The sequence below is a fragment of the Doryrhamphus excisus genome, linkage group LG18, assembly GCF_037039965.1.
Source record: "Doryrhamphus excisus strain RoL-2023G ecotype Guam linkage group LG18, RoL_Dexc_Guam_v1.1, whole genome shotgun sequence".
NCBI lineage: Eukaryota > Metazoa > Chordata > Actinopteri > Syngnathiformes > Syngnathidae > Doryrhamphus > Doryrhamphus excisus.
The window spans coordinates 12761574-12775954 of NC_136374.1; the positions used below are offsets into that span (position 1 = coordinate 12761574).

Here is a 14381-nt window from a genome sequence, read left to right on the forward strand (position 1 = left end):
CTGTAGTTTTTTCTATTTATAGAAGCAGAATAAAAAACACAAACACACTTGGGTATTTAATAATTTATTGCAGATGTACATTAAAGAGTTCTGAAATCCATTTGCCGCTCATTTTAAATAAATAAGTTAATATTCGATTCCATTTAGAGTAGACTTTCCCGAAACCCTTTTCACTTAAAGTACATGTCGGAATATGTCCTTTTGTTGTTTCATTCTGTGAAGAAAAAAAGGGAAATCACTAATAAAAAACTACCATCAAGCTGAAATCAAATTCTTAAGCTTGAGTCTTACCTCGAACAATGAGTTTGGTGGAACACTCTGCCTTGCCAAAGGAGTTGATCGCAACCACTTTGTATTCCCCGCTGTCCTTAGGCCGCACTCTGAGAATATACATGGAGCATACGCCAAAAGAGTTGGTGATGTAGTAGTTACTGTCTGAGTTGATGCACTGGTCATTGAGGAACCAGGACACGGTGGGCGTTGGGAATCCTCGCACGGCGCACGTCATGTAAACCTGGTAGCCTTTAGGGGGTGTGTGGACCTTCAGTGGGACCAAAATGGACGGGGGTCTTTCAAAGCTGATATGCGATGAGTTGAATGCATGGCAGACAATTGGAACTAGATGATGAATACATTAAAAAGAAAGGGATTAGAATGTGTTGACATTTAGGATGCCAAATGCGGGGTATCATATTTAGCAGGAAATAGTAGCATACCTTTGTTACTATTCATTCCCCATGTTGGTGACTGAGATGGATCCGAGAGGCCCATGTCATTCTTGGCGTAGACCCTGAAATGGTATTCCATCCCAGGAAGAATGTTGTTGGCTGTGTACGTGTTAGTGAAGAGGCGGTCTGCCACAGTTTTCCATATCCTGGTATTGGAGTCGCGTTGAGCTACCATGTAGTAAAGTCTGTCATCAAGACCCTGGTCTGGGGAGGGAGCCCACGATATAACCACTTTACCCTGGATGGTTTGCTCCAGCTCCACTGGTCCTGGGCACTTGGGTTCATCTAGTTTAAAAGGAGGAAAATATTGACTTCATACCCTGACGGTTTTTTTTGTTGCAGAACTGCAGAACTGTCTGAAAATGGTTTCTTGGACTTCAGATCAAGAATACAACTTCAGTTTGTATCTCTGCATTCGCTCAAATAAGATCTTAACATTACCAACTACCTTTCTTCTTACCTGTAACTCGAACCTCAACGTCAAAGCAAGCCTGCCCAACAGAGTTTTTGGCAATGATGGTGTAGATGGCAGAGTCTGAACGTTTGGATGATGGAATAACAAGCTGGGACATTCCCTCTGAATTGATTATTTGAATCCACGGGGGTGTTGGTTCATCATCCTTGAGCCATGTGATCTCAGGTGGAGGTTCAGCCTGGAGGCATCGAGATATTCCGGATAAATGTCAAACTTAGCAAAGCCATGACTGGAGGCTAACTTTTCAGGAGTGAAATAGCTTGTAAAGGCATACCTCATAGCAAATCTTTACACGTGCTGAATTTCCTGCTCGGACGACAATGAAGTCCTCAGGGTCTTTGAAATGAGGCCTCACTGAACCAAAACACATTTTAGATTCAAACTAGAATCTTAGATACCGTATTTACAGTAGGGACTTACTGTTGGGGTTCTTTGCACACGCCATTGCAGACGGGGGGCTTGGATCCCCAGCTCCTGACTCATTAATTGCCAGAACCCTGAACTCATACTCTGCTCCCTCAGTGACATCTTTAACTGTGTAATTCACATCTGAAAAAAATGGGAGGAGTCAAAACTTTACTGTTAACCTAAGATATGTTGTGTTTTTGTGACAAACCTTCAATGGGTGCGTTGACTGCATTGAGGGGAATCCACTGATTTGTGTCTTTTTTACGTTTCTCCAGTTGATAACCAATAATGGGCACCCCTCTGTCATCCTCCGGAGGGGTCCACATTAATGTAATACAGGTCTTTGAGGCACTCACCACTTTGGGGGCACCGGGTGGTCCAGAAAGTACTGTATATAATCAGGTAATAGAAAGGTTGGAAACCGGAACAGAAACCAACCACAGAAATGTTTCATGAGACTTATTTCATTTCTGCTCACTCATTATGCCAGCCATAATGCCATCGGTGGTCTCCAACATGTCACTGAGGCCCTCGGAGTTCTCTGCGTAGATGCGGTAGTTGTACTTCTTCCCGTGGGTCACATTCCTGTCCCTGAAGGAGGTCTTATCTCCAGAGACATCCCCGAGTTTAGTCCACAGATTGTGGCCTTGCTGCTGTCGCTCTATGATGTAGTTTGTGACAGCAGAACCACCGTCGTCTTTGGGAGGTTTCCACTTGATCTCGATTAGAGAGGACGTAGTTTCTAGAATCTCCACCGGACCCTCTGGTGGAGTTGGACGATCTGCGTGAAGAAAAACATCTTTAAGTAGTAATATTTCTCATTAGAATACTTGAGTTTTATTACCGAGCACAAAAAGCTGAGATGTGGCCTCCACCGACCCAAATGCGTTTTTCAGCTGGATTTTAATTTCCCCTGCGTCTGTCCGTAGACAGTCTCGGAGGAGCAGCCGGCTGTGATTGGGCTCCCTCACAATCTTTACTCCTCCGCCGTCTTTGACCTCTGTACCATTCTTATACCAGTTAACGATCAAAGACTCCTGGGCTGCAAAAGGCATCTTGAAAGTGGCGTTCTGCCCCACTCTTACTGTCAAGGGCTTGGAGAACTTGTGAAGGTCGTCTGGGTCAAATTCGGGTACATCTACAAAGCATACAGTGTAATTAGATAAGCCATATCACGTTTTTACTGAAAAGTGAAGTCAATTACGTATACCTCCGACTGTGACTTTTCCCTGCGTACTCTGATCCCCTGATACAAAGCGATAAATTCCAGAGTCATCATCTCGGCAGTGTTGAAAAGTCAGTTTATGAGAGGTGGAATCTTTGCTTATGTTGATCCCAGCGCCTGCGCTTAGCTACAAAATCAAATGTGAAAGGAAAAGTACTTTTTTTATCATCATGCTGCAAAATAGAAAGGGTATGAAATCAACCAAACAGCAAGTGTTGATGCTTGTCGTTGGGAGTCAATTTCCCTGCATCTTTTAGATAGGGGAGCTGTAAAGGCCTGGAAAGTTAGGAAAATTCCAATGTTCCAAAATAAAATCTGATAAAAGCAATAAAAGCTGAATTTATTGTTAAACACAGAATCTTGCAGAAAGTGACACAATAAGAATGAAATGCTGTCATTGTGAAAAAAAGGAATAAGGTTTGTGTGAGGGGCTATTTCCCCAGGGAATGGCTCAATAGTGGCAGAATCTCATTACAAAAACTTAACCCCCCCCTCCCAAACTAAATATGTTGAAATGGCGATAACCATCGGTGTAAGTTGGTAGAACCTCCTCTTACGCAGCGTAAATGGCAGCTACTGGGGTTAGCTTAGTTGATGAATAGAACGAGCTGCATGAGTCTACTTTCAAGGTGTTGTGTTTTACCGCTTTAATGTGTTTTACAATGCCCGATGAAAAAAAGATGAGAAACACATTTATCCGTGCACTCAGCCTGTTGTGGGAGTGCAGCGTGACCGAAAAGGATAGGCGCCAGTGCTGCAGCGCCCACATTTATTCGGCACTGCTCATCTCTTGGCTGGCCACAGTCAAGTCACCTCAATGTATAACAACACTTACGGCATTCACAAAAAATAGTTTACATTAGCCAAGCTACATCCATTTATGAATTAGTGGGCAAAATTGTCCATTAATGCTTTGCATCAATAAATGTAAGGATTTTTGTATTTAATTAACAGCCATTTTATTCACTAACCCAAAAAACACACACTCTATGCTGGTAGAAATACCTGCAAAATGTAAACAACGGAATTCTAAAAAATTAAAAAGGTGAAAAAATGAATTTTGAAAAAAAATAAATGGATGGAAAATGAAATGGATTTCATAGTGCCCTACTGCTTTAGAGCACGTATGAGGAGGCATTGCACAAAAATGTTGCCTCAAAAAAATGAAGTCCGGTGTTCAAAAAGTAAAGCAAGGGAGGAAAGGCAAAAATTTAATTGAATATGTTTGATTGAAAACAATCAAACATATTTTGTAAATTCTGTCAATGGCATTAATGAATGGCGGGGCGTTTTCCATCAAATTTTACATCAAACTACTTTTCCACACTGTCACCAGTAATGAAATATAATGAAAGATTACACTGACTGACATTGCCAGAAAGTCTTAGTGGTGCATTGTAGTACTCGAGAAGATGATCATCCAAACAAAACTGTTATTCTGGAGCATAGCTGTGTAGTTTTCTGCTTAGCCCAAACCTGTTTGATCACTGTAGTAGCAAAAAAAAAAAAAAAAAAGGTTAGCAGGTTTGTAAAAGTCTCTATGTTGCCCACCCTTCTTTTGAGGCTCGCCTCAAACTTTTAAAGGTCTAAGTCAAAGTGTTTACTTCACAAGTGAGAACACATCAGTCATGCTTCAGTGTCCATTCCCAATACACAAAAGGAATTTGAAAAATGTGTCATTATTCAGATTTTTTACCGGCTCTCCGTCTTTATACCAGATGCCTTCGCAGTCCATGTTCATTGTGACTTTTAATTCAGCCGGCTTCCCACGCAGACAATATATATCGGTGAGTCCGCACGTAACCACAGGCTCTGAGAACATTAAATAAAGAAATGTTGTACGCCATGTTTGACTTAACCCGAAGGAACAGTTATTCAAAACCATGCATCCTTTTGAAACTACAGTGTTATATATATTGGACACCTTAAAAAATCAAAACATGAATGTAATATTTATTAATAACTATAAAAATATTTGAAGAGAACAGCTTACCATTTGTTGGAGCTGCAGGTGGCGGCTCAGGTTTTGTCACCTTAACTGAGTGGACAAACAAGAAGAAATAATGGATTAACTTTGTCACTATTTATGCTCCTGTTTGTAGTGGTTTTTGCTTAAGGTTTTCCTCTCACTAACTATTCAATACACATTTCCTTAAATTTGTTTTAATTGACTATGAATAAATATGAACATCAATAAACTGATAACAGGCTTATTTTTAGCATATTCATATACATTGTTCAGATTATTATGTGATCTTACCACTGCCTATTTCCTCCGAAACCGCTTGAACAGAGACCACTTTATCACTTCCTGTTAAACATTCATGTTAGTAGTTGCTGTGCCAACAATTTATGAATGCGAGCATATTGAAAATTGCTTAACACCGTCAAAAAAAAACAAAACATAAGCTCTCGGATAAAACCATAGGTAGACGTTGCAGCAACCCTTTCTTACCGTCGCTTTCCACTTTCACAACCGATCTAGTTGGTGCCACGTCTGCTGGTTTATCGCTTCCTGTTAAACATTATTGTTAGTAGTTGCCGGGCCAACAATGTATCAATGCAGGCATCATGAAAATTGATGAACACTGTTAAAAATACATACAATCTCTGGATAAAACCATCTGTAGACATCATCACAGCCAATGGTGTCTCTTACCCCTGCTTACCACCTTCACAACTGGTCTAGCTGGGGCCTGCTGGTTTATCACTTCCTGTTAAGTGCCAGCGTGAGTAGCTGCTGTGTCAACAACTTCACATTGCAGGCTTAATGCAAATTGATGAACAGCATGACAGACGCTATATAGCAAAGCAAAACAATGCAGATGATCTGCATTGGAATCTGAAGCTTTGGTTGAAGCCTAGTTGAAGCCAGAGGTTAATTTGGTAAAGTCGCCATTGGTACTTGAGTATATATAGATATACGAATGTAGGTTTGTCAAGCAATTATGTACAATTTGTGTGTTTATAACAGCACTGGTCAAGTAGTAGTATCTGAGCTTGATCTATGATGTTGGGGAGTTTACCATTCCTACTGTATGCAGAGCTTTAAAATCTAATAGACCAGTGGTCTCAAACTCAATTTACTTGGGGGCCCCTGGAGCTAGGGTCTGGGCGAGACTACGCATTTATTAAAAACAGAAAAATGAATAAACTTTGCTTTGGTTTCGATTTTCTAAAAGAAAAGCTCTGATAAAACATTGTTCTCAAATATCTTAATTTTTCTGCACAAAATAAGATGAAAAATAAATAAACAAATCAAGTAATAAATATAATAATAATAATAATAATAAAACGGCAAATAATAAAAACTTAAGAAACCACATATAGTTGGTGGATAGACAAATTATTTTTTTTAGATTAAAATGAACAAAGCATTATTAGAGCCCTGTAGACATGACAAAACATGACTATAGTCACATTTATACTCTTTTTATTTACAACATATTGCGCAACTGCAGGGTCTTGAGCTACATGTTAACTCGCAAACTAGAGAGCTAGCGACCTAAACGGTAGCCTTCAAGTTATTTCCTTTAAACTTAAATAGCCAAAAACTTACCACTTCCACACGGATAGGGAGGATAACTATTAACAGTTATTTAACCTTTAACATGAACATTAATCAAACGTAATAATTTTTTCTGGGTACATGATACCATACAGCATCCATATCAAACTAACATTAAACTTTCATATCAAGGCGGGGGCCTCAAACTAGTGTCCTGCGGGCCACAATTGGCCCGCGAGCCGCATGTTTGAGACAACTGCAATAGACCGCGTGATACACTACTTACATATTTAAGTTCGCCCCCAACACAATCTTGCCAGTGTTTTGTTTTGAAATGTACATTTTGGTAGTTTTCCAGTCTTACCTGGTTTTGGTGCCACAACTTCAGCTTCTTTGGCAGCTTTCACTTCCTCTTTCTCTTTCTCCAACTTTGCATTTTGCTCTTGGGCAACCTTCTGCAGATCAATTCCGGATCCTCCGGCCTTTGTTGTTTTCCTCGCTGACTTCTTGCCCTGATCTGCATCTTTATCAGCTAAAGAGGGACAAAGTAGCTCTGAAGTTGTAATAAGTGTGGTTGGAGAATTAAAGTACCTGTGTGTTGAATCCTAACCTTCAACGACAAGCCAGGCATTGCAGGATTTTATTCCGGCACACGCGGAATAAATGCCTTTGTCCACCACCATGCAGTCTTTCACCACCAGTCTGTGGATGAGCTTGTCTTCAGAAACCTCAATATCGTATTTATCTCCTTGCTCCAAGGGCAGATTCTTGCCAAACCATGAGATCTTGGTGAGAGGTTTCGATATAACACATTCAAAAACTGCGTCTTCTCTCTCCATTGCCTTCACTTCCTGGATTTTCACCAAAAAATCCACCATGGGAACTAAGACAGAGAGATATACATTTGAATAATCATCTACAAGAACGCAAAGACAACCAACCTACTTTTTTAGTAATTAAGAGTAAATTAGGTCCTTGTTCACCTACTTTTAAAATCTGTAGAAAATATATTAACATCTTCTACGTCCAACTGGTAGAATCCACCATCTTCCGGCCTGAGATCCCTCATACTGAAAATATACTTTCTCCCTACTCTCCTGAGGCTGTGCTTCATCGTGTCTCCCAGTTCCTTTGTGTATGGGATCATCTCACCATCCTGTGAAAGAAATCCACAATTAATTTTTATGATGTTCATACATTGAACTAAAAACAAGTAAAAAAAAAATATATAGTCACACAGACCTTATACAAGTATATGGAGCTACTCTGTTCAAGAAGATCCATGTCAATCTCGAAGGATGCAGTACCATCTGCATTGACCCGGATAGGCCGCAAGTTAGAGATGTTCTTGACAAACTGTATCAAAAATAGAATTTATCATTAAAATTGTTCAATATGTACACTCTGAAAAATAATCAGAAGAACATCAATGTAACCTCAGCTTGTTCTTCTTCTCGTTCTTTCTTCATTTCATTGAGTTTCTTCAGCATCCAGCGAAAGTCAGTCACTCCATACTCTGAACAGATTCTCTCATAATCTTTTTTGTCAGCACTTAGAAGGAGCTCCCAAAATTTTGGATCTATTTCTCCATCCTTTTTCTCAGTTTGCGCTGATTTGGGAACCACTTTACTAGAACGGAAAAAATTGGATGGATTAGTTGGGTTTGCTTGTACAGACAAGAACGGCCATCAATGCACAAACAACCTTCTTCTTAGAACGGTCTTAAAATCACCGTTGACGGTTTCTGTTGCATTTTGCTGATCTGCTTTCTTCTTTTTGAAGCCAACTGGGGAGAGAAAAAAAGACTGTTGTCTAACCCCCATATATAATGTATATTAATAATGTACAGTAGGTCAGAGTTTTAGGGTTTTCAGTTTTAGAGTTTTTAGGGGTTTTAGAGTCTAACAATGTAGATATCAAATTTCAAGGATATTCTTATCAACAAACATTTTCTCCCAATACTATGGTTACGGTTGAATTTATTTAAAACATCCATACAGATACAGTTCACGGTTCAGGAAGAGACGGAGCTTATTTAATCCTACCCCCTATCCTTTTCACATCCATTACTAATACATTTGTTCACTTCCTGTATTCAACATACAAAATAAAATAGCAATTTAAAATACTAATTCCTACAATAAAAAAAAAATCTTCCCTTTCTCCTGTTGTCCAGATCTACTCTACTCAATTTCCCCATCCAATCATTTGTCATCTGGATAGGTAAAGGTTTCCACTTCCTGAGAGTCATTGAATGTTGATACATGGGTTCCTAATTACAGTACTTCTCGTTGAGCAGGACCTTGCAACGTGGTATTGGTATCAAATGTCAGATGTTATTGAATGTAATGCTTCTAACTGCACGGTTCTTTGTGGGTTGTATCCTCCACTTTCCTTGTTGTCATGGTAATATGATCCTTAATATGTATCGAGGTCATTCACATCTTTGACAACAAGCACTCTTGCTTCAACTGGTCTTCCACTTTGCTTGATGGAGAAGTGCTGTGGAGCTTCCTCAAGTCTTGTGTTTTTTGGCAATGTCAGTATTCCGTTTTGTCAGACGCTCATGTACACGTTTCTACCTTTCAGTTTTTTTCCATGTTTCAGCATTGTAGTTTTTGCGGGCGGTGCTGGAGCCTATTCCAGCTGTCTTCGGGCGAGAGGCGGGGTACACCCTGGACTGGTCTTCAGCCAATCACAGGGCACACATAGACAAACAACCATTCACACTCACATTCATACCTATGGACAATTTGGAGTCGCCAATTAATCTAGCATGTTTTTGGAATGTGGGAGGAAACCGGAGTACCCGGAGAAAACCCACGCATGCACGGGGAGAACATGCAAACTCCACACAGAGAGGCCGAGGGTGGAATCGAACTCCTAGTTGTGAGGCCTACTTGCTAACGACTCGACCGCTGTGCAGCCCTACTATTTGTTTATACAAGTATATTATAGTTTTAATAAAATCTTCATTGGGCAACTACTTGTGTATCGTCATGCTCTGCGATTGGCCAGTTACATACAGCGACTACCCCTCCCTCTCTACCAAGAGGAGCCATGACTCTTTGACACACAAATATAATATAGACAGTGACTCACGTGGCTCTACTTCAGCTCATGTTCTCTATTTCGCTCTATTTTGGTTTGCATGATATTTAAATTTAGTTGGTAAACTTGTAACGTATGCGGTGCATTTGACAGATCAGTGCTGTAAACGACTTTTGTTGCATCGGTCATTGCCTGTTTTTTTAATTTATTTATTTATTTCTCCGGTCTGGGACTGCACGGCGGTCGAGTGGTTAGCACGCAGACCTCACAGCTAGGAGACTAGGGTTCAATTCCACCCTCGGCCATCTCTGTGTGGAGTTTACATGTTCTCACCGTGCATGTGTGGGTTTTCTCCGGGTACTCCGGTTTCCTCCCACATTCCAAAAATATGCTAAGTTAATTGGTTAATTATGGGTTAATCCATAGTTATGAATGTGAGTGTGAATGGTTGTTTGTCTATATGTGCCCTGTGATTGGCTGGTGATCAGTCCAGGGTGTACCCTGCCTCTCACCCGAAGACAGCTGGGATAGGCTCCAGCAACCCTCGCGACCCTCGTGAGGAAAAGCGGTAGAAAATGAATGAATGAATGAATAAATGAATGAATGAATGAATTTCTCCCGTCTGCTATAAAGTCAGTTGGAAAACTTTGCTTGCTGTACTGAACGTGGTGCTTTTGAGAAAAATACGGTGAATTTTCTCATCAAACCATGTCAATTTCAGGCTTAAAATAATGGACCGATTTAAGCCCCATTCGTTTCCTGATAGAACATGCCTACTTCTGGTTTATTCCCAGAGTCTAGATACAATAATTAAAATGGGGTAACAGATTCAGATTAACACCTTTTGAAATCATTAGTATTATCTTTACCTTCAATCACGTTTAGAACAACTGTGACAAAGGCTTGTCCATATTCATTTGTCGCAAAACACTTATATGTATCTGCTTGATCAGCACTGACATTTGGCATCTGGAAGAATCAGAAAAGACTTTAGGTAAACGGTAAAGTGACCCAATATGTTTCACTGTATAGTCTCCATTAATTCTAGGTCACAACTGGTCTTACGGTGCTCCTACGGTCAATCTACATGCAAAAAATGCAAGGGCGCATGTGTGACCAACTTGTGTCTTTCATATGTTTTTTTGTGTCAGGTTTGAGTAAAATGTCAATTTTTTGGTATGTCGCTTTTGCGGACTCCCATGTGTGTCGTGCTACACATTGCACCCCACACATATAATTAGTACGGCCAACGCACGTTCAAATATTTCATATTTCCGCCAACGTATCGAGATTTTACTCCATTATGGTCACCACAAACAAAAAAGAAATGTATGTCCAGTTGTGACCTAGGCTTCAAATAAAAGCACATCTACCAGTTGCACAATAGACCAATGGCTTCATTGCCAGGTTTTTACTTGCCTCAAATGTGTGCTCATTGGAGTTTGGGTCGTATTTGCTTTGATATTTTGACGTATCAGAGACATCGCCGTTATTTCTGCTCCATGCCACAGTCGGTTTAGGGTCTCCAGTAACAATGGCTTTAAAGAAGGCAAATTTGCCTATTGAAAAGAATAGAAAGTTATATGCTTACTAGACAATTAATACATACAAGATACATTGTAATAATTTGAAGTTTATACCTTCTTGGATGGTCAAAGCAATTGGCTTTCGAGTAAAGTCTGGATGGCTCTTCCCCTCAGGCAGCGTCTCTATAAACTGCGTAATCATTACTCCAGGGACCCGAGATTTTTTCCTGATGCCCACTGAGAAACCAATGCAGCGTTTAATAATAGTGAATCAGACATGAACATGATGAGAAACACCGTTGTGTCCAACATTAAAAAAAAACTCACCACCCTTTTCCGAAAGCATGCGGTAACACATTCCAATATATAAAATATTAGAATGTCAAATTAAATTCTTCACATATCTGGTTTGGGATATAGCCTCATACCACATGTTCATTTCGTTAACATTTATCTTGCCTCAATGCTTCCATTCCACGCAGTGAACCGATATGTAGCGTGGCACCTACATATCTACGGATAAAAGGTATTATAAATCTATTGCACAGCAGGACTTCATGCCTTTGTGAGCAAGAGTGAGGGAAAAGTAAAAGATGGATGATGGTGAGATTCTCCGAAGGTTCCCCTAAGCCTACCTTCATTCTCTGCAGCGGGCCCTGATAAGGCACACGTTGGAGAGCACATACAGCACATGTCAGGATGTTCACATTGGATTAATTCATTTCAATTCGATACAGTGCAGTAAAAAGTCACTTTTTGTACTAATATGGAATAAATTACATCCTGTCAGTATGGAACACCTACTTTTACCTCCTTATTAAATTATTTTAAAAAAACATATACCGTCTTTTAGAAAGTAATGTTTTCCATATATATGATATATCACTTTTTAATGAAAAATGTGGGGGTACAATGATGAAAAACAAATCCTGCAAAGACCATTATTGTTTGTTTTTTACAGCTTTCTGTGGCTGCAAAAAATTCATTTGCTTACCTTGGCCAGCGCCCGTCCCATCTGTTACTTTAGATCTTTTGAACATCGTGGCTGCTTGTGAGTCTTGAAAAATAAGAAAACAATAACAGATTTAAGGGTAGAATTGTTGGGGTTCTTTCAGGAAAGTGATAAAACACATACTAATGCAGAATATGTATGTTGTCAAGATTCATCGAGCTAAATTATTCTGTGGGCCACATTTTGTTTACATTGTAAGCTTTTGTATGTAATGCTAATGCATCTGATTACAATTGAATGCATCACATAATCAGTTCACAGTTCCACATGCCCAAAAGGAGTAGGAAGAAGCAAAGCTTATTAAATCCTACCCCTCCATCTGGTACTTTTACAATCAGTAACTGTTACATTTGTTCACTTCCTGCTTTCTGTCATACAGTTTAAGGTTTTTACGAGGTGATATGACCATACAATGACATAATGTGTACTATAGTAACGGTCAATATAGTGATATACATATATAGCACATCATATCACTATTTTAAAATATTTACCTCACCAAACGATTAATATTAGTCCTAAATAAATATATCATAAATGCAATATATTCCAAAAAAAAAAGATTGTCTATATGACAGGATTTCCTGTTTTTCAGGACTTACTACAAAAACACTATTCAAAGGTACTCATACCGAACTGGTGGGTGGACTACTAGTTGAATAGCTCTGTTAGAGTAGTGACTGAAAATTTAAAGGAAATGTTCCTTACTGGTTTTATTTTACAGCATTAAAAAAAACAGTGTAAAAACTAGTCCCCTTGGCTAGTTGTTGGTTCAGTAGGTGAGTAATCAGGTGGTAATCATGAAAAAGTCCCTAATGTAATTATCATCATCTGTATCAGAATGAACATTTTCATTGAAGTAAACTACAGGCTATTGCTGTAATGCAAAAAGAAAGCATCATCCCAAACAAGTTGTGACTGTGTCCCAATGCAGCTGCTTGCAAGGATGCTTCGGTTTATCACACTGCACCCGAAAATAAAATCATCGCTGAAATAAAACTTTTATGTGGCCTTTTCATCACGATTAAAATCTTAAGACGACTTATTCATGGCGATATTGATTTCAGCCAGCTTAAGGTATTGCTGTACGATACACGATATGGCTTGTGTTTTTGTTTTTTTTTTTTCTTTGCAGCACATCGCTTCGATACCGCGGTCAACTCGGCCAGTCCCCATTTTTTTTTTACGATCTGTTAGCTCCATTTATGGCAGTGCTCCATATAATAATATTTAATTACCCTGATGATGGCTTAACTTAGAAGGATAAATGTCACTTGACAAAAATAACCAGATGGAGCTTGTTTTTGTCATGGATTCAGTGCACCCAAGGGGGGGGGGGGGGGGGCACTAGGGTATTTGTAGAAATGTCACTTGTCTGGAAAAGAACTGCCTTGCTGGCATAAGAGTGACTAACCTAGACTTGTCAACTTGGTGCTGTAATATTTGATTTCATTAGCGTCTCCCGTGTCACCATTGCGACCATTACAGTTATACAACAGAGTAACGTTTGAGGCTTCCCTTGTACTTGAAGGTGAAAGGACAAATGGGCACGCTAACACACGCTGACTCACAGGTTGGACTATATTTACAACAACCACACACTATCACCCGATGGGTTACTATTAATAACTCAGTGACATATGACGTTCCATAAAAATATCTTTCTCTTAGTCGTCTGACATAATTAGTCATTTAAAAATAACTCTTACACACTCAACACAAAAACAGTTCATTTTAATGGTTTAATCTACTAATCTAGATTGACATAATTATACTGCATAAATGTAAGTTTATTGTCTCATAGAGAGACAGAATTTCAACCAAAATGACGGAACTAAGTATTTAATCCTGAGGCAAAACTTGACTTAGTGCTTGGCGGAGAAACTCCTGTTGGAGTTGCACAAAGGTCAATCATTTCTTCGCACATTTCAAGGGGCTTTGGGTCAATTCTCGCTAAGTATAACCTCCAAATACTGAAGGTTTTGAGACTGCCACTTTTAGCTCCCTCCACAGACTTTCTATGCCTCAGGTACAAAGATTCCGGAATAAAAATGTGCTTTTTCTTGAGCCCCCTTATTCTTTTTGAATTATCAATAGTTGGATATTTGTTTATATTCTGTTTTTCCTCCGTTAAAACACACCTGACATCAAACTGATGGATTGTTAGTGTCTTTTTAAGGGGGTAAACTTATCAAACCATTCAAATAATTATTTCCACCACTGGTCGGCGTTTGTTTATTAGATGAGCAAACGGACGCTCACATGATAGGTCACATGCCAAATAAAACTGCCAGCCTCTCGCTGCATCCGAACAGCCTTGTAAATCACTGTTGACATGACCAGACGCTTGTGTTGGGGTGCCATTTTTTGCACGTTTAGTCGCTGTAAATTTTTTTTTTTTAACTGCTTGCTTTTCCATCTTAGGCTGAAAAATAGATACTGTAGTTT

The 14381-nt window shown here is 39.4% G+C and overlaps 1 protein-coding gene across 1 annotated transcript; it reads right to left on the reverse strand.

Annotated features, from left to right (window-relative positions):
* Positions 1 to 67: 67 nt before the first annotated feature.
* Positions 68 to 11961, reverse strand: igfn1.4 (immunoglobulin like and fibronectin type III domain containing 1, tandem duplicate 4). Its single transcript, XM_078798718.1, has 24 exons — positions 11916 to 11961; positions 11036 to 11158; positions 10815 to 10954; positions 10265 to 10364; positions 8046 to 8130; positions 7781 to 7973; positions 7587 to 7700; positions 7332 to 7500; positions 6955 to 7227; positions 6709 to 6876; positions 5292 to 5351; positions 5097 to 5159; positions 4830 to 4874; positions 4533 to 4648; positions 2822 to 2963; positions 2456 to 2749; positions 2090 to 2392; positions 1820 to 1999; positions 1624 to 1752; positions 1478 to 1557; positions 1189 to 1381; positions 717 to 1013; positions 292 to 618; positions 68 to 214 (listed from the first exon to the last, which is right to left on the reverse strand). The coding sequence occupies exons 1-24, from the start codon at positions 11959 to 11961 to the stop codon at positions 210 to 212; spliced, it is 3645 nt and encodes a 1214-aa protein (XP_078654844.1). The 3' UTR covers positions 68 to 209.
* Between the last annotated feature and the right edge of the window lie 2420 nt (positions 11962 to 14381).

What these genes read in the sequence shown, in the direction of transcription:
- igfn1.4 (XM_078798718.1), bottom strand. Translation starts at nt 11,961, where the DNA reads ATGTTCAAAAGATCTAAAGTAACAGATGGGACGGGCGCTGGCCAAG. An exon ending in TGGGACGGGCGCTGGCCAAG is followed by an intron (nt 11,159 to 11,915) that starts GTAAGCAAATGA and finishes TTGGTTTCTCAG; the next exon opens with TGGGCATCAGGAAAAAATCT. An exon ending in CGTTGAGGTTCGAGTTACAG is followed by an intron (nt 1,014 to 1,188) that starts GTAAGAAGAAAG and finishes CTTTTAAACTAG; the next exon opens with ATGAACCCAAGTGCCCAGGA.